This window comes from Pteropus vampyrus, unplaced genomic scaffold, assembly GCF_000151845.1.
Source record: "Pteropus vampyrus isolate Shadow unplaced genomic scaffold, Pvam_2.0 Scaffold121, whole genome shotgun sequence".
Taxonomy (NCBI): Eukaryota; Metazoa; Chordata; class Mammalia; order Chiroptera; family Pteropodidae; genus Pteropus; species Pteropus vampyrus.
This window is the reverse complement of record NW_011888902.1, coordinates 663207-684013: the sequence shown is the minus strand read 5'-3', so window position 1 is coordinate 684013 and position 20807 is coordinate 663207. Positions and strand designations below refer to the sequence as shown.

The window sequence follows — 20807 nt, the reverse complement described above, 5'->3', positions numbered from 1 at the left end:
CCATTTTGTCAGTTGTTCTTACATTTTCTTACATAGTCTCACATTTCACCTAAACCAGCTGTGACTGAATCTAAATTATTAACATCTGGATTATGGCCGGTCTAAAAGAATACAGATTCAGAAGGTGGCATTGGAGGTATTTTATCTGATGCTTAAGTCCTGTTACAATAGCTAATAAAGATCATCCCTCATAAGGAAGATTGTTAAATAAAATGCTTCTACTAGCACCAGGTAGTCTAGGTATATTCTAGCTCTAACCTTGGCACCTGACTCTTTGTAGCTGCTTAACTCTGGCCTCTATTGAGATCTAGTCCATGAAGTCCATTGCTAAGGAAAAAAAAAATAGAGAAACAAGGTCTTCAGATATACAGTATATACATGCAGAAACACACACACACACACCACTGCAAGCCCCAGAGCTGTGTGTTTTGTGCATCATAAAACATATGTGAGCACATATGTAAAAAGAACTGGCTTAAAAATACAGAGTCAGCTTATCTCTAATGAGGGTTATGCATCTGTACGTCTACTGATAGCTAAGACCAAATCTTAGCGCATTGCTGTGCCTTCCCCCCTGGTTCCCGTGAACATCAGGGGATGTTCGCATGGGAGAGAAGGCACCCCACTTTTGCCATGTTGCTCATTCACCTCCTCTCCGTGAACTTCGTCTGTGATCTCGGTGAATCGTTACGGCATCATTGCAATTCTAGCATGATATGCTAGTTGTTGAAAAGTGTCAATTTTTCGTGGAACAGAGAAACTACAGTTCAAAAACTGCGAGCAGGCAAATCAATGCCATGATTAACGGATATTAACAGACCCCGCAGATTTAAAATGCGTGCTCTCTGTTTCAGCAAGGCCGCCGAGAAGAAAACGCCTGGCAGGGGTTAAACCCAGATGCCTGCATGGCAGCCTCCTTCTGTCAACACTCTGTTCAGGAAGTAAACATTTATGCTTTCTGAAATGAAAGTGTATTTTTGAAGACCAGCCGTCAGATATTTTTTGCCCTTCACACTTTCAAATGCTTAGCCTTTTTTGTAAGTTGACTGCAAAGTGCATCAGTTTGCCAGGCTAAGGAGAAAAATAAAAAATAAAAAAAGTACTTGACAAGTGCCCGTGGCCGCACGGTCACCCTCTGGGGCTTCTAGCAGACAGAGGCAAGAGGCTTGGCACACAACATACTTTCTTCAAACCTATTACTTCCGGGGTACCTGCCTCTCAAGAAGCTTTTCAGTCCTTCCAAATGATGTTATTCCCATCTGTCACCTGGTTTATTTGGAGCGCAGTGTATTGAGATAAACACGCTATTTAACTGTGGGTCAAGAAGGTAGAGAATCATTCTGCGAGCAAAATGCCCGAGCTACGTTAAATGGCACTGACTCCAGGGCGGAGATCAAGAGAGATCCCAGTTGTCAGCGACATGCGTGGGATGGGCTGCGGCTGGGGAAGGAAACACGTGCCGCGGTATCAGTGTGTTTTAAAAAGCTGTAACACGGCTGGACGTTTAAAACTATAACCTGTCACACACCAGAGATTAAGGTCCTGGGATGGATGAGACATGAGGCTCCCACAACACAACTGCAAAGCACATTTTATTTCGCTTGGGAAAGCGGTTTCTCTCCAGAGACAGCTAAATGGTATAGATGAAAGCACCTCTAACTTGTAGCCTGATAGCTATAAAACACCACTAAATGCTGTTAAAGGCACAAACAAGTAATTACCATTTGGATACAAACATGTGTGTGCCAATAGGGCAGTAGCGTTTTCAGAAAATTCTTCAGACTTGGAGTATTTAAAACATGCATTTTCATTTAGCTCTTGGTCATTTAAGATGCTATGCTTTGCTCGGGTCTCCTGATAACAATATGATCTTATCCATGTGTCTTCATGTACCCGCCATACAGCTAGCACCCCTTAGCGCAGGGAGAAGAACTGCGTGGACCTAAATGCGATGTCCGTTATGTGTGCAGCCTCCTTAGTGGCCCGGTGAGCACAGCCGTCTCAGAACAAGGCCGTTAGCCGGGCATGTGGGTGGGAGAGAGCTTTCTGCCAGCTTCTAGATTGCAGAGGTATGGTAGAAAAGGGTTAATCTGTTGAGATTCAGCTATTTCTAGACCCAGAAGAGAAAAGAGTGCAGACTTTTATTTATATTGTTTAAAATGTGGATTGTTGCTTTTCCTATCATTTTGCAAAAATTACACCTTTCAATCAGCTGAAATAGACTTGAAGATAGCAAGCGAGCAAACTTGTCATACCTTTTGTTATATCCATCTTCTCATCCTCCCCCATCAAGAAAAAAAGAGAGAAGGAACCTTTTTTTTATCTTTTCCCTTCTTTTTAATTAATTAAGAAGTAAAAGGGAAAAGAGAAAAAGTTAGTTTTACAGGATCACACACACACACACACGCACACACACACGCACACACAAAGCCACTGACCTAGAAGAAACAAATTGCAGGATCCACCTGAAAAATGAAATTTTATTAATTATTTTTGGCTTAATTAAACCTCAGAGAAACGTGTGGAGCATTGTTACGGCTGGAGACACGGCTCATTTGTAAGTCGGAGGGACAAAGGGGCCCCCGTGCAACTCTAAAGTTCCCGTGCACGTAAGTGTCGATAGGCTGCCTTCTCCATCAGCAGCGCTAAATTCACATTGATGCCTCTTTTCTTCTCCGTATCGATCCTTCCATGAGAACGCAGATTTGTATCTGTTAATTAATGCGTCCTGAAACAGCGTTTGTATTAATCAGGCAGATAAGAAAAATTGGATGCCTGCACCCTCCTGACAACCGTAAAAGTGCTGGCCCTGATAAAATCGTGGCTGGACCTCAATAAAAAAGTTCCTCCTTCCACTCAATAAACTAATCATCCCGCTTTTAATTATTCGGCAGAAAGATGTGTGGAGATTGGAGGATGTGTAAATCTATTTACTAACAGCAGTGTCTGGGAGGGAGAATAGGGCTGTCACAGGAAGCTGCTGCAGGCTACGCGCTCCGTCCATCTGCTGCTGCAGAGATGCTGCTGCCGGGGGTGTGCGCAGGGAGAGGAGATCCACGGCACAGGGAAAATGCCCTTTTACTCAGAGCTTCCTGGACGATCACTTCTCATTTTTGTCTATTTAATTTACAAAAGAAATCTCCATGTAGTCCCTTTTCTCGAGTTAGATATTTGGGTGTGCATTGCATCTTTTTTCTTGGGAGGGGGAATAGAAAAAAGAGCAATATTATTTGTTTGTGTGTTTGTTTGTTGTGAGTATAACCGTCTCAAAACCAAAAGCCAATGGAGGCAAACCCACTCAAATCAGATCACTATTTCCTCCTCTAAATGTCATCGATTGTTATATCTAATTCTAAGAGGATGGTCATTAATTTAACCCCACATCACAATAACACACACAAAGAATGGAAAAAAAGAGGGACAAAAAGACTTATACAGCCAGTCCAAAAGATCTGTCAAGTACTATGTCAGCAGCTTGATAAAGAATGAAAGAAATGCCTTTTACAGATGCCGGAAGACCCCCTTATGGAAAGCTTGACTAATCCCTCTTGATGATTTTATTAAACACTTCTAGTTAATGGTGCCAAATGGCAAGCTACTGGTTGTCACCAACAGGCCAGGAGATATTTTCCTGTTCCTTATTGTGCTCTAGTTCCCAATATCACATGGATATGATCAATTTGAGATGAATGAAGATGAGAACAGCAATGACCGCAGCAAGAGCCTAAGAAGGCTGGGTAGCAGTGGATATTTGTGATTTAGGTAACAGGGTTGAGAAAAGGAGTAAAAATACATTTTATAAGCTCCAGTATTAAAATTGTCTTCGTTGTATAGAATTATTGGTGGCAGTAGCTTAAATCATGGGACCGTTGTTCTCAGAGACCACGGAAGTGGTCACCCTTGGAATTCCTGGGCATAACCTTGGAAATGAAAGTGAAGTTTTGAGAAACAGTTCTTTTCTAGGATTCTTGGAAGAAATATGTGGTTGATGATCGGGAATAATCACTAAGACCTCATTCCTTAAATTTCTTTTAGAATTTAGATCTGGTCCCTCTAAGCTATAAATATATATTGTTACTCCTAAGGTTTAATTGTACTACATCACTGAACTATAATTATATCATGTGTTTGCATATGTTTTCCCACACTTGGAAGGGACCGGAAGCGTGCGTGAATGAAAGCACTCCAGAACTGAAACAGTCATCCAGATATTTGAGATAAAAATAACCTATAATATAGCTACACTTATTGAGTGCATATTACAAATTAGTGTTTATTGGGTGATTTTCTATTTCCACGAAACAAAAAATAAGGTACAAGTAAGTCATGTTTAAAGTGAAACGACCAGTCGCTCAGTGGAACCGATGTTTATATTCAAGATCGAGCCTTGTTCATATCCTATCCACCAAACTCCATTGCCTCCATATTTAACTTTTTAAATAACTGGATCTTAATATGAAGACTAAACTTGCTTTTCTATTGGGTGAGGAGGCCTTTTGTACCAATACCGACCATTCTCAAAAGGAATTCATGCTAAATATCAGGAGGGACAAGTACCCAGTTGGGAAGGGGTTTGGGGTGGAAGCATCCTCATCCTGCACAGTGCTTGTGACTGTTGTGGAGAAATGTTTCCAGATTTCACTCTGCTGTATTCCTTTATTTTTTGACTTTTTAAAAACGTGTATGTTTTGTGTAAAAAGTAGTTTTGAGAGATGAGGTTGTTGAAAATCTGAGACAGTCATAAAGACTTCAGCCAGAAAATCAAATATATTTAACGTTATGTGGTATGTTCTTCTCAAGAGAAAGAAACAAAACTATGATACTCTTCTCAGCCCTGTCTGTAAAACCTAGAGAAGATACTACCATGTTGGAGCTGGTTTGTGATGTTCGCTTTGCTGCTCGCAAAATGATCAGGGGAGAATTTAAGAGCGTCTCTTCAAAGCTCAGCATAATTTTGAGCACGCATGCAGAGGCCGACCACCATATGAAGCTAATGTTGCATTATGAAATTATGGCTTTAGAGTAACTTGATCTGCCCATCTTCCCATGCAGGCTTCTCCACGCTGTCCCTGGCGGACCAGATGAGCCTCCTGCAGAGTGCTTGGATGGAAATTTTGATCCTTGGTGTCGTATACCGATCTCTTTCATTTGAGGATGAACTTGTCTATGCAGACGATTATATAATGGATGAAGACCAGTCCAAATTAGCAGGCCTTCTTGACCTAAATAATGCTATCCTGCAGCTGGTAAAGAAATACAAGAGCATGAAACTGGAGAAAGAAGAATTTGTCACCCTCAAAGCGATAGCTCTTGCTAATTCAGGTTGGCACACTGACATGGTCATTGTTACATTTTTTAATACGTCAGTTTTACCCCTTTCCTTAACTTCTTCAGAGATTTGCTAGACTCAGTTGTAAATTCCCTATGAATCAGCAAAATCAGAATCATTTTAGCTTTCTAGTGACAGTTAGCAATAAGAAAAATCAACTTACACGGTATTAATTTTTTTTTTTTTTACATTTGCCATTGAAAGCTGTAAAACTTTCACCACCTAATACACTGGCTACTTTGTAGTGCGAATGGGCACTCTCAGGACAAAATCAGCGCCATTGTCTTGTATGCACAAGCGAAAGTAAGTGTGAAGTACAAATATACACAAACGGTGTTTTCCCCTGAAAAATTCAAATTTTGCAACTGGTAAAATATATTGAGTGCTGTTTTTAATTTTGGTTATCAAAGAACGCTCCGTTTTCTTGACTTCTGGAATTCTCTGGATGTCATTCTGCTGAGGGCGTATCTCTCTCAAAGGTACCAGCTATGCAGAATGGGTTCAGGATTCTGGGAATAAACAGTCTTTACATTTGAACTGAAACGGACTAAAATAGGGAGCAGCCTCTGATAAGTAAAAATCATTGGCGCTTTGTTGTTTTTCCCTTTGTGCCTCTCCGAATGCTTTAATTGTGGTCTTAAGGCTGTTTTAGCATTTGCATAAAGTTCCAGATAGATCCCTTCTTAATGACGTGCCGATCATTAGATACCTACGTGTCAATAACATGCTCTGATGCTACGTACCATTGACAGTCACACCGTGCCCCTCCATCTGCTTTTGTTTTGACCCTATCTTTGAACTTTATCTTGGTTGCTGGCCAGTAGTTTTCCCTTTAATTACAAGAAGGAAACTGTCAATAAAATCTGTTAAATGGGATGCAATGAGTGGCTTGAATGGGCGGACGGCTATTTGTTCAAATTCTGCAGCATTCAAGGTATTGACAGTTTGTTTTCTGGGGCCATATGTGACGATCAATCTCAGGCTGGGCTCAGCCGCGCTGAAAAATGAAAACCCAGATTGCTTTTGCTTAGTTGTGGATGACGACTTTGTGATTTGGCGCAGTCCTAGTGAGATGAGACCTTCTGCCCAAATTGCCCCCGTGAGAGCCGGGGACGCGTGACTGTTTTTAGAAATAATTTTTAATTGATTTTGTAATTAACAGTTCATCTACAATATTGATGCATGAATCCTTGGACTGATAGGAGGGAAATTGTTTTCAACAATGAAGTTGTACTTTCCTATTTGTCTTCGTAATGGTGTTTAGCATTTCGCACTTTTAATTGCGGACGCAGCCCTCTGCCTTAACGCTCCATTCACTTCTCTCCTCCTGCTCCCCAGTGGGACTGTAAAATATGATTCATTATGACAAATGGCATTGTCGTTACAAACCCTCAAGAACCCCTTGTCCTGCTCTCTCAAAAACCAAAACGGGCGATGGGGCAGAAATTTTCTGAGAATTTATTAGTTTGCATAGACTTCACATTATAGCATCTCTCATAATTAGATGAAAGATTTGGGGAAGAATTTCTATTTGGTAATCATATAGTAATTCAAATTTAAAACATTTACGTGGTTAATTATTTATAAAGTACAGCAAGCATGTTTTATATCTTTTATGTTTCCAGTTGCTTTTTTTTTTTTTTTGATTAACTAATCATGAGTGCTGAGCAGTGCTAAAATTTTATCAAAATTGCTAAAATTTTATAATTTTAGGTGTCAGATGCACACTTTGTGATTATGGATTATAATTTAGAGTGCCTGAATTAATTAGTAGCAGCGTTTCTGTCTCTGCTGTTTAGGAGTATAATCATTAATATTTTGATAAATATTCTAATTCCACTCTTCTCTTAGGGGGAGGAAGTGACCTACTTTAGAGCAGTGACTGGTGATTAGAGAGTATTTAAAGAACTAGTTAATTTTTCTTGTTTAAAGCCAGAAATAGTTAACAAGCCCTCCTTTTTTTCCTCTTTATTATAGTATTGAGTAGCATCAAGTTTTTCCCAGAAAACTTCTCCGTGTCACAAAAATTTCCTGCAAGTTGTTTGACAGTCTTTCAGCCTCTCAATGCCAAGAAAAATTGAGTCAAAGTCCATAATAATGGAGAAATTATTAAGCACTTTAAAGGCTATTTTAATTTCTAAGTTGTGCCACCTCTCCTGTGTTCTATAAATACGGTCTTTCTCTTACTCATCTAACCTGTTGGGATAAATGATTCAGAAGTCATTTTGCTGATACTGTCAATATGATGCCATTTCATTCTATTTTTTGACCATTATTTGGAAGACAGTGATAAAGTAGTAGATTCGATCTTGCTTAGATCTGGTGATTCTTAAGCTGCTCATTAATGCTTCAATATGAAAATGTTTTAGTAATTTTCAGACACCCTAAAAGCTCATAGACTTTAAGTATTTAGAAATTTCGGATCAAATAAGTGACTTTCTGTGCAAAATGAAACAAACATTTTAGTGTTATTTATAGGTATCTGAGCATTCCCTGTATGATTGTCTCATTAATCTAAATTTCAGCTTATTTTAAACATCTGTCTTTATTCAATAATTATAAATGTCGTGCTTATGCTTGGGAAACAGGAAATTGGCTTCCTAATAATGACCGTCATATTTTCTGTAGCTCTGTTTCTGTCATTTGTGAATTCGGGAATACTTATGACACTAGAACGCCAGCGGAAGTATAGTCTCTATCTTCAGGTAGATGAAAAAAAAAAAAATCCAATGCATCATGTACTAATGCTGTAATTCTCACATTCAAGTATCCGGAAACCCTAAGTAATTGTTCCAATCATTTCTGAAGGTAAGAAACTCAGAGGCTCGCTTAAACCATGTATTCTCTTATTTTTGAGTGACAACAACCACTTGAGTAGCGACTGCAACCCTCATTCATCGAATTTAAAAAGGAAAATCTAGGTCATTGTTTTAATGTTGCAGTTGTTAGGCCCCAGTTTTTTCATGTGTACACCGAGAGGATAGACAGATCTTTAGAATGTCTTCCAGAATTACAGAATTCTGTGATTCTGTAATTAATCTTATGTCTCTATTGGAAAATACAGTGAAATAGTACTACAAGCATTTTGAGTAAGAGTATATCATGCTATTTCTATTCTCTCGATTGGTCCTATCGATTCTTATGGCCAAGATTTTGTTTGGAATGGTTACAGTCATTTTTATAAAGTGGAAGATTAAAGCGGTTTAAGATTTTACTTCTAGCAGTCTTTCTGGAACTACAGAAAGACTATCGATACAAAGCTACAAGTAATATTTTGGTCATCAATTTTAAATCATAAGTAATTATAACCATCTCCTGACATTATTTTGTTCTTGAGGACAAATGGCATACGTTTAGAACTGTGATGTAATTTTAAGGATAGTTTACGATTGCTGGAGGAGACCAAAAGGGGGGGCCATATTTAATCAGAATATTTGGACCATCATAGAGGTCTGGACTAGTGTTTCTCAATTTTTTTTCGTTATCACTCTTTGAAGATAGCCTTCTTAGCTATGTTTTCCTCAATGAGATAATAATATCCCAAATGTACTATGTATCTATTTATGTGTGTTTTACCTAAAAGAGAGATTTTTTTTTCTACTCTTCAATTCCAAATTTCATCTTGTTTGAGAATGCATGGTTTAGCCATATAACTGTTTTTTTCTCTATAAAATGAGGCAGGTGAATACTTCCTAACTGGCCTAAAATTTTTGTATCAGTTACTTTTAAGTGAGAATGGTAAGTATAGTCATATATTTTCTATGTGGTATGTATGTATTTTTATTAGAAATATTAACATCTTCTGAACTGGTATAAAAAATGAAAAACTTTTCAGTTCTTTAGTGTCTACTGAAGGGGACCCTCAAACAATTTTACTGGAATTTTGACTAAACTGGCTGATTTCAGTATTTTAGAGATTGTTATAACTATTGGTCAAGAGAGTATCCTTTTATAGGATTTTTCTGGAGACTTGTTTTCAATTAAATTTCATCTTTTTAGCCTTCTCTTAGGAATCTCATTTGATTTCCATATCATGTCTGTGAGGTGGACATGTCCGATACTGTTTTACCAGTAACCGAAGTGAGCTAATAAAGATGCGCGGGTACTCTTCTGTCCCTTGCTATCAATAAGCTATTTCTGTTCCTTAAATAAGAATATACCATGTCTTCAGAAACATCAATGCAGAAGAATTCAGTCATTTCAATGTCATACCAGCCAACTGAAACTGGTATTTTTAATTTAATTTAGAATTTTGTGCTCACTTCCTTTATCTTGCTGTCTTCTTGGAGTTATTGTAGCATACCACCACCAAGAAAGACGACAAAAAGAATTAAAGACAAGATGTTTGCCAGGGTATAGCATCTTTTAAAATATAAATAAGGGTAGGTCTTTTGTGGCAGGTTGTTATTTATTTTTATTTTTTACCCACACCAAGCCATAATTAATACTATCAGATAAAGAAGAGATCAAAATTTTGACTTTCCATCTCCTGGTCTCTAATTTATTTTCTTTGTTGTTTTTGTTTTTTGTTCAAATCTACCATCACTGTTTATTTTAATTTTATTTAAGGTGAGATACACATACACACACACATTTTAATTTAACACAACTCTTAAATTTCATATATTACGATATTTCTCACTTGCATGTAAAAAGTAAAGACTGGTCCTTAAATGTTTTTTATCATGCTCAGTGGTCATTCTGCCTTGATATAGTATAGGAAATATTGGCTTCAAGTATATCAGTGCTTCCAACCTGGGTAATAAAATACTCTGCTGTTGTGTTACTTCTAAGGAGTGACATAACATCATACTCATTTACAGGTCTTAAGATAATGAGCATTCTGTTACAAAAGGTCATTAGCATGATACAGATCATTTATGATGTTGTGGAAGGTTGAGATATTTACCACCCAAGTGGGTATCAACACGCACTTAGTGAATATAATTGTCTTTATCACCTCTAGTGACAGGAGCTAGAAAGCTCCTAGACAAGTATCAGATACTGGCGGGAGAGAGAGAGGAGGCCTTGAGTCCTTGTAAGGACATAGGAAAACACCTCGCAGGGAAATCCCATCATGCAAAGTAGACACAAGGACGCCATGGGCCAAGGGGGTTTTCTGTGGTTCAACATTTCATATAAACACTGTAAAAGAGTGATTTGTGTGGCTGGTATAAACGTAGAAGGCTGGCTTGATAGAGGAAGAAATGAGGAAAACAGCTTTTCTCCCCAAATAAGGATGTCTTAGTAGAAAACTGTACACTCAGAAGTTCTGTTCTCACTGTGGTTTAGCACTAAATCAGAATTATTACCATTTTTAATATTAGAATTATAACCTCTCTGGGTTAGAGAAGGCCTAAAAGGTTTTTGATCCAACTTCCTACATGATATATGCACAGCTTCCTTGGGTGTTTTTGCCAAGTGTTTCTATAATCTTGATGGGCGTTCCCCTTGCCTCACTACTTTCTGGAAGGGACCATTCCATTAGAAGTTTCTCACCCCCTTTCTATCTCCTTCACCATTTTAATGGGAAATAAAACACGGATTAAAGAAAGAAAAGAAAACACGGAAAAAACAAATGTGTAACTTAATGAGTGTGTCTCCTAGTGCCTAACAAATTACCCCAAGTTGGTGGCTTTAAACAGCGTGAATTTATTTTCTTACCGTTCTGGGGGTTGGAAGTCCACTAGGGGAAAGGCGAGGTGCCAACAGGGCGCAGCCCTCCGGAGGCTCTGGGGGAGACTGCCTTCTCCAGCTTCTAGAGCAGCATTCCCTGTGTTCCTGGGCTCCTGGAACCTTCCCCCATCTTTGAAATGAGCAGTGCAGCATGTTGCTTCCACGGTGACATTGGCTTTTTCTTCCTTTGCCATCATCTTATCAGGATACTTCTGATTTCCTTGAAAGCCTATTTTGCAGCCCAGCACAATGACCGTATAAGGTTAAGCAAGGTCAAGAAACGAAGATATCCCGGAAACCCTTCCGCGTGTCTTACCTGTCTCAACCCCTCCCTGCCGGCGGAAGTAACCACTCTCCTGCCCTGACTTTCTTAGTCGCCCTTTGCTTGTGTTTCACGATGGTTTTATCTCTAAATGCATATCCCCAGATGTGATAGTTTAGTTTTGTCCATTAATTTATTTTTTCTTAAGGAATTTTAAGTTTCCTTTAAAAGCTCCTCTTCCGTTTTTACTTTCGTACAGCTTATCTGTTGAAGTCTGGACTTTGCAGATTGCATTTTCCAGGTGCAGTTCATCATGCTTCTCTGCCCTTTGCATTTTGGGCAAATTGGCATCTGGATCTGGAGACTCAGACTCAGCTTCAATCCCTGTGGCACGCATAGGTGGTGTGCCGTTCGCTGAGAGGCATGTTATGTCCGATTGTCTCTCGTTCTGTGATGACAGCAGCTGCTGATGCTCATTATTCATTAATCTCTCTGCTTGCAAAATGGCGATTTGTAATTTTATTATTTTTTTATTTAGTAGAAGGGATACTTATATAAAGTGATGCTGTCCTTTATCTTTATTTGGTTCCCAGTGATACAATTTGTATAGGAAAGGTAGGATAAATGCCGGATTCTTTCTCATCACCAGCTTTCAAGATAAAAAACTGGTGCCCCACATGTTTTTAATGTCATTATAAACACGTGTTTAAACATATTCAGTGGATTTCAATCAATTGCAATTACAATCGCTATTGAAGTTCAAATTGTCCCATTTTGGGTCAGTTACCTTGGATCACAGATGTTGATTTTCTTTAGTGTTTGTAAGGTCCCACTTTGGGTCAGTCTTCAGGTGACCTTCTGCAATGTTTCTGAATGACTTAGTACTTTAGATAATGTACTTAGTACTTTAGCATGACAGGATGTTCTATACTCATCTTAAATATGTCCTGACCAGGTCCTGGAATCTAATTACAAGCTGGGTGCTAGGTTGTTCGTTACTCATTACCGTGTTTCTGAGTTGGCCATTCTTCCAAGGCTGCTTCAGCGGACAGAGGTAGGAAGACAGGCACACACGCATACAGTAATTCCGATACTCTGTGTGTGTGCATATCTTGGGGATACCTCGTCACCTAATTTTTTTGTGTTACCTATGGGTTTTTATATTTGTCATCCATTTGCTCTGCAAATTCATCTGCAAATTTAGAGAGAGAAAAGTATTTTACTGCCACCACTGCCAACTTCCTTGAATCTAGTCTACCTATTTTTAATCAAAATTTTATGATTGGCACAAATTTTTTTAACCTGTTAATCAAGGGCCAGTTTGCCATGGCCGTACTGGGTACCGGCCCCTCAGTGCCCAAGCTCACTGCCTCCAGAGGATTACTCTGAACGTGGGCATTTGGGAGCAGCTCTGCTCACGCCCACAGCCCTCAGTATGTTTACACTGAGAAGGGCAGGGTTTTATTCCAGGTAAGATATAAAAGTAAATCTTCTGCAGTGGCTGTAACTCTCGTTGAATTTTGCAGCTGCCTGTATGAGGATACTTAGCTATCTTCCTGAAGCAAATGATCTGAGCTAGACGCATTGCTTTAGGATCCCACTTCACAGAGTAAAATATTGGAAGTTATTATTGTTAGGTGTTGCAACTTAATATTTGGTTGATAATATATGTATCATTTGAAATCTGGTTATCTTTTGAAATCTTGATTAAAGTAGCATTTGTTTGTTTTGTCTGGTTCACTAGCTCAACCGTGACTTGGCCAGAGAATCACCTAGACTTAAACAATATATATATATATACTGATGTCTTAATTCAGCCACAATTTTCTGATTTAATAGGTCTGGGCTTAGGCCCAGGTGACCTAATTTTTTTTTTTTTTAAACAACTTACCCAGCATTTTAAAAGTATAGCCTCATCCTGTCTAGTTAGTTCATAAACCTATGATTTCCATTATTAATTTTACCTGGTTCCCATTAGCACAAATACTGGGACTATTTCCTTTAAAATGTAAAGTTAAAATGGAACCATCCCTGGCAACCAAAGCTAAATGATTACATCGTTTAATGCCAGTTTAGCAGGCCTCGCATACATGTAAAAATTTTGCCAGAAGAACAAAACAGAGGTTAAAGCCACAGAGCCAGAACTTGAACTAGGCTCTCTAATGGAGATTAATATTTTCTTCAGCAGTCTGCCAGCTGAATCATGGTCTAATTAAATAGTTCAGATTTAGTGAGTTTGCATTTAGAGTATTAGCCGGTCCGAGAATGGGTAAAGCTCAAATGAGTTAGAATCTTTTCTGTAAATGGGAAGCTAAATCATCATAGTAATTTGATTAAATCATTTTTAAATCTCACAAGCTAAATCACAGCCTTTAAAGAATAGTTTGAAGTCTTAATTGCTGTTTGTGAGCATATCTCTCTGCTATTTGTTCTCGCCTCATTTCCTGTGACATCTTATAATATATCTCCTGCTGGGCAGGAGTAGTGAGGAAGGCGAGACTTGGGGCGGGGGCTGAGGCGGCTGTGCCGCCCGACGTCAAGCATTTAAAGATCTGCCATGTCGGAGGGGGGAATTCATCCTGTATCATTCTAGTCATCAGAACCAGGGCCAAATTCACGAGAAAGGTTGTCGAGAAGATTATCGATGAAGATGGAAGTTTGAATGAGATGAGCTCAGAGGACAATTTCAAATCATCATCATCATTATTATTATAATTTTCAGAAAAGGAAATGCCAGCCATGTCCAATGTTGTAAACTGTGATTCACAGAAACCTGAGTTAAGCTTGACTCTGGCCCTTCCTACCGATGTGTGTGACGGGCAGGGCTGTTGGGGCACAAAGTGAGGCTGTGTCTATAAAGTGCTTATCAGAGGCCTTAAGACCCGTACTTAATACGTGGTATATTGTTCATGTTCTGGTTTTTTGTTTTGTTTTTGGTCTGCTTGGAAAATAGTTATATTTAAAAAATTTTATCTGTAAGAATGCAATTCCTATTTTCCCCATCCATTTGTTCCCCTCTGCTTTTACTTAGAGTGTTAACTTTGATCCCAAAACGGGTTTGGCAAGTCCACCCCATCTGTTCCCTGAATGTACAAGGTCAGTCTTTCATGTACCTGGACGCTCACCTTTAGTGTGTGTCCATGCCCACCGCCTCCCCTTCAGACATCATTTAAGTGAAAAGGGAGAGAAAAAATATCAGAGTATGTTGCTGTCTTTGCCATGACTTTCTTTTTCTCAGTAACATCACCAACCCTTAGATGGCTCTGGAAATTATGTGTGCTTGTTTTAAAGAGAAGACACGTAGGAATGGGATGGGATTGCCACTCATCCAGAAACCAGATCAGAGAGAAGCCAAGGAAGAAACGGCCCAGGGGAAGGGCAGGGTACCGTGGGGAGTGTCTCGAATGCTCTTTTTGGCTCCTCCAGGCAGGAATCAAGTCTTGAGCAGTGAACATTTATAAACAACTGTATTACAGATTATTCAGGAGTCTTTCAAAGAAGCGTGTCATTAACCGCATAATGTAAATACTGGTCAATTTACAAATGATGTGGTGAGCTGATGCGAAATAATCGTGTAAAAAAAAAAGCAATAAATAAAATACAAAGAAAATTTAAAAAACATGTTACTGCTTATAACTGCAGTCAGTCTTTTACTTACTTTGCCATAATTTTTTTTATCATGTTTAGCCACTCGATTTTAAATGGCATTTTGCCTCTCTTTTTGTGCATGTGATCTGAAACTTGAATTACATGAAAGATTAGGCTCACTACATATATCTTAGAGCTCTGCATTCGCAGAGAACTAGAATTATGAAACATTCAGAATTCCCCCAAAGACCCCATTATGTGTAATTAACAGATAAACTGTCATCAGAATCAATAAAACGTGCTAAATGATTCAAACTTGTATATAATTAAGTGTCTGTTTTAGAGCTAGAGCTGTAACTTTTATTTTTTCCTCCACATCTCACATTTCTCACAAGAATAATTGTGCCAACCCTGTTAACCCTTTCCTCGTTCGATCAGATTAGATTTTTAAATTAGTCACTTAAGGGCGAAGCTCAGCTTCACGAATATGAAAAATATTTCAGAACTCATTAATCTAAAGGCTTCATTTGTATTTCAGTAGAGAAGCAGACTATGTAAGGATGTTTTTAAAAAACTATGACTATTATACTAAAAATTCTAAAAAGATAAGAAGTTTATTGTGATTTCTGTGTTTTCTATGCCCGAACACAGTGTTAGAGTCAGTGTATGCACATGGAGTTTTTAAAATCGTAGTCATCAATGTTTTCCTTTCCTTTTGGGAAATATGAACTTTTTGTAGGCAAGCTCAGAATTTTAGACAACTTTAACTTCATAGCAGTTCGAATAATATTTTTAATCGATGGCCTTCCATAATGGTTGAATGAATAAATAAGTGCAAGAATGAGGTAATGAATAAAATAGACCAACTGTCATCTGTTTAAAGACAGTCTTCTCTTGCTCAGTATTAGGAGGAAAAACAATAACCACATTTTAAATAATGGATCTTTTGTAATCATTCCCATGTTCTAACTGAGCATTGGAAATTATCCACTGTAGGGAAATTTAGACCAAAATAAAAAGAGAGAGTTTGAAATGGTGAGAGTTTGAAATGGTGAGCAATCCACAGCTTAGAGCTTAGAGAAGTTCGGGAATAATCTTTAACTTTCATAGCTCTCTAATAGACATGGACTTTTATGATTAATATCAGTGTCTGTGTTCTTTGCTTTGTCGCACAGACTCCATGCACATAGAAGACGTGGAGGCCGTCCAGAAGCTTCAGGATGTCTTGCATGAGGCGCTGCAGGATTACGAAGCCGGCCAGCACGTGGAGGACCCCCGCCGGGCGGGCAAGATGCTGATGACACTCCCCCTCCTGCGGCAGACCTCCACCAAGGCCGTGCAGCATTTCTACAGCATCAAACTAGAAGGCAAAGTGCCCATGCACAAACTTTTTTTGGAAATGCTGGAGGCCAAGGTCTGACTAAAAGTTTTCCTGGGCCTTCCTATCCTGCACGCCAAAAGAGGGAAAATAAACCCAAGAGTGATGTCGAAGAAACTTAGAGTTTAGTTAACACCATCAAAAATCAACAAAGACTGCACTGATAATTTAGCAGCAAGACTACGAAGCAGCTTTCAGATTTCTCCGTATCTTCCTGATGAATTTCTTTCTACCTGATCACATCTTTTTTTTTTTTTTCTTTTCTCATTTTTCTTCCTCTTAACTTTTTTCCTTCTTTCTTTACACCTCCTTATCCTCATTTTTTGGCTTCCTTGATGAGTGGTTTCTTCTCTCTCTCACTCATTTCCTTCCTTCCTTCCTTCCTTCCTTCCTTCCTTCCTTCCTTCCTTCCTTCCTTCCTTCTTCTTTCCTTCCTCCCTCCCTTCCTCCCTCCTTCTCTCCTTCCCTCCCTCCCCCTATCCTCCTCCCTCTCTTCTCATCCTTTCCTTTTCTTCTAAATTTTAAATAGCTTTAGCCGTAAGGAAATTTTTCTTCCTTTCCTTTCGTTCCCTCCCTCCCTTCCTCCTTCCCTTCTGCTGCTGAACTTTTAAAAGAGGTCTCTAATTGAAGAGAGAAGGAAGCCAGCCCTGCCAAAGGATGTTAATCCATAATATGGATGCCAGTGAACTTATTGTGAACCATAATGTCCCCAATGACTAAGGAATCAGAGACAGAACCAACGTACCTAAAGTGCAGTGCGACATACAGGAATTGACTGAGTGCAGTATTAGATGTCATGGGAGCAGCCTCTAATTAGACAGCTTAAGCAAGGTGGCATCGGCTGCTTCTTATCATTACTTTTCCATCTAGATCAGTTACAGCCATTTGATTCCTTAATTGTTTTTTCAAGTCTTCCAGGTATTTGTTAGTTTAGCTACTATGTAACTTTTTCAGGGAATAGTTTAAGCTTTATTCATTCATGCAATACTAAAGAAAAATAAGAATACTGCAATTTTGTGCTGGCTTTGAACAATTATGAACAATAATGAAGGACAAATGAATCCCGAAGGAAGATTTTTAAAAATGTTTCGTTTCTTCTTACAAATGGAGATTTTTTTGTACCAGCTTTACCACTTTTCAGCCATTTATTAATATGGGAATTTAACTTACTCAAGCAATAGTTGAAGGGAAGGTGCATATTATCACGGATGCAATTTATGTTGTGTGCCAGTCTGGTCCCAAACATCAATTTCTTAACACGAGCTCCAGTTTACCTAAATGTTCACTGACACGAAGGATTAGATTACACCCAGTGACTCCGGGTAGTCACGTACGTAAGCGCTGCCCGTGGAGTCCAGATCCGTAGAATTTCAGGAGTGTACCTCTCTTTCTGGGAGGTACAGTTGCCATATGATTTCTAGCTGCCACGGTGGTTAGGAACGAGTTACTGCCTGTTTGCAAAGTTACAGACCTTGCCCCAGAAGGAGCTGTGAGCCACTACACATTTAAAAGGCAATAAGGCAAAGGCCAGCATTTGAACAACAACAACAACAAAAAGATCATTGAAGACGACAGACGCCTGACCAAATTCTAAAACCTATCTACACAAGTTTGTTCATTTAGGAATGTTGGTTTAAATTAATCTGCAGTTTTTACCAAGAGCTAAGCCAATATATCTGCTTTCAACCAGTATTGTCACAGCAAGAAAGTCAGTCAGGTTCCAGACTGTTAAGAGGTGTAATCTAAGGAAGAAATCAATTAGATGCCCCCCAAATCCACACTCGCTGAATAACCAATGACAGTAACCTCCATCAAACGCTGTACCGATGGACCAGTGTTAGTAGCTGCTCCCTGTACTATGTGAACAGTCTTATTCTATGTACACAGATGTAATTAAAATTGTAACCCTTACAAACAAAAGAAATGTAGTTCAGCTTTTCAATGTTTCATGTTTGCTGTGCTTTCCGGAATTTTATGTTGCATTCTGAGACTGTTGTCTTGTTCTTCTTGTGGTGTTTGGATTCTTGTGGTGTGTGCTTTTAGACACAGGGTAGAATTAGAGACAATATTGGATGTACAATTCCTCAGGAGACTACAGTAGTATATTCTATTCCTTACCAGTAATAAGGTTCTTCCTAATAATAATTAAGAGATTGAAACTCCAAACAAGTATTCATTATGAACAGATACACATCAAAATCATAATAATATTTTCAAAACAAGGAATAATTTCTTTAATGGTTTATTATAGAATACCAATGTATAGCTTAGAAATAAAACTTTGAATATTTCAAGAATATAGATAAGTCTAATTTTTAAATGCTGTATATATGGCTTTCACTCAATCATCTCTCAGACGTTGTTATTAACTCGCTCTGTGTTGTTGCAAAACTTTTTGGTGCGGACACGTTTCCAAAACTATTGCTACTTTGTGTGCTTTAAACAAAATACCTGGGGTTGATGTTTCATCAACCTAATGCTAGGAATACTGTGTATCTATCATTAGCTATATGGGACTATATTGTAGATTGTGGTTTCTCAGTAGAGAAGTGACTGTAGTGTGATTCTAGATAAATCATCATTAGCAATTCATTCAGATGGTCAATAACTTGAAATTTATAGCTGTGATAGGAGTTCAGAAATTGGCACATCCCTTTAAAAATAACAACAGAAAATCCAACTCCTGGGAAAAAAAAAAAAGGTGCTGATTCTATAAGATTATTTATATATGTAAGTGTTTAAAAAGATTTTTTTCCAGAAAGTCTGTGCAGGGTTTAAGTTGCTACTATTCAACCACACTATATATAAATAAAATACAGACAATATATACATTGTTTTTACTATATCACATTAAAGTACTTGGGCTTCAGAAGTAAGAGATAACCAACTGAAAACATGAGATGATTTTTGAAAAGAAGGAAGTACAATTTTTAGTTTTTAAGTCAAACGAGCATCTCAAGTAGGAAACACAACCTAAATGGAGAGCTGCAAGACCGGAACGGGCTTTGGGGTGAACACTCTTCTCAAAGCCTCGCTTGAGGTAAGTTTTTTCAAGTTTCAAGCAAGACCATTTACTTAATGTGAAGTTTTGGAAAGTCATAAAGGTGTATGTTTTAGCCATATGATTTTAATTTTTATTTTGCTTCTTTTCAGTTTGTTCTTATTTAAAGCAATATGATTGTGTGACTACCGGTGGTTACACTTGTGTTTCAATCAGATCAGATTGTTGTATTTATTCCACTATTTTGCATTTAAATGATAACATAAAAGATATAAAAAATTTAAAACTGCTATTTTTCTTATAGAAGAGAAAATGGGTGTTGGTGATTGTATTTTAATTATTTAAGCGTCTCTGTTTACCTGCCTAGGAAAACATTTTATGGCAGTCTTATGTGCAAAGATCGTAAAAGGACAAAAAATTTAAACTGCTTATAATAATCCAGGAGTTGCATTATAGCCAGTAGTAAAAAGAATAATAATAATAATAAAACCATGTCTATAGCTGTAGATGGGCTTCACATCTGTAAAGCAATCAATTGTATATTTTTGTGATGTGTACCATACTGTGTGCTCCAGCCAATGTCCATTTGTGTAAATGTATTTATTTTATATTGTATATATTGTTAAATGCAAAAAGGAGATATGATTCTGTAACTCCAATCAGTTCAGATGTGTAACTCACATTATTATGCCTTTCAGGATGATGGTAGAGCAATATTAAACAAGCTTCCACTTTTGATTGCTCTTCTGTTTTGTGTTTCTTTATTTCCCTCCCATGTCAGAACGAAATCAATAAACACTGCCCTTTGTCGCTTCCATTGAAAGAGTATCTCTGAGTACCTGCTCCCTAAAAATAAAGTAGGAGTTTAAATAAGAGCTATATAAAGGCTTGTCAGAATGAATTTGAGAGTGCCAAGACACATTTTGCATATTTAAGAGTATGCAAAGTGTCTCATGGCACATTAGAATTCATTCTGACAAGCCTTTATATAGCTCTTACTTAATCTTAAAGCGACTCCACATCACCCTGCGTTACTCAAAATCATCGCCTCTATGTCAATGCCATAACAGAAAACTTTCCCCCTATTTTAAGATCATATTAAAACTAGAGATACCTATTATTGCCCTCCATCCACAATTAAACCATGTGTTTGCACTGAGCTCGTTAGCGAGCTGCAGGCTTTCTGGAGCTGCAGCGGAGTTGCTGACCAGGTTTCCTGAATGGGAAATCAACACCAGCGTGTATAGATCCGTGTGCGTGAGGAGGGGGAGCTGTCTTCACATTCCGGAGGGTTAACCAGCACTGCTGACAGCAAGTGGCCTCCCCGTGCCTTTTTCACTCGGAGAGGTTGCAGCCCTTGCCGCTCGGGGTCAAGCTGTGCTTCCACTGGACCCTCCTGGAGCCGTCACCAAGGTGCTGATATGTGCTTTCTTGTCTCCTCTGCCTATCTCGAGAGTGTTTTGTCATTGCGTTTGCCCACTGTATTTCTCACCTTTCCGAGGTGGCTGGTTCTCTAGAGAAGCCAGCGGATGACACAAAAGGCCACTAAACCGAATCGGATTTAGGGGCATGA

The 20807-nt window shown here is 38.5% G+C and overlaps 1 protein-coding gene across 4 annotated transcripts in view; it reads left to right on the top strand.

Moving 5' to 3' along the window:
- Positions 1 to 16543, top strand: part of ESRRG (estrogen related receptor gamma) — a 445088-nt gene extending 428545 nt beyond the window's left edge. For 2 of the 4 annotated variants that reach the window (XM_023534164.1, XM_023534163.1), the window contains 2 exons: positions 5053 to 5322; positions 16031 to 16538. In XM_023534164.1, the coding sequence (XP_023389932.1) occupies positions 5053 to 5322; positions 16031 to 16275 (515 nt within the window). In that variant the 3' untranslated portion in view covers positions 16276 to 16538. Of the gene's footprint in view, positions 1 to 5052; positions 5323 to 16030 lie in introns of all 4 variants that reach the window. The other 2 variants (XM_011366118.2, XM_023534165.1) reach the window with 2 other exon arrangements.
- Positions 16544 to 20807: the final 4264 nt, after the last annotated feature.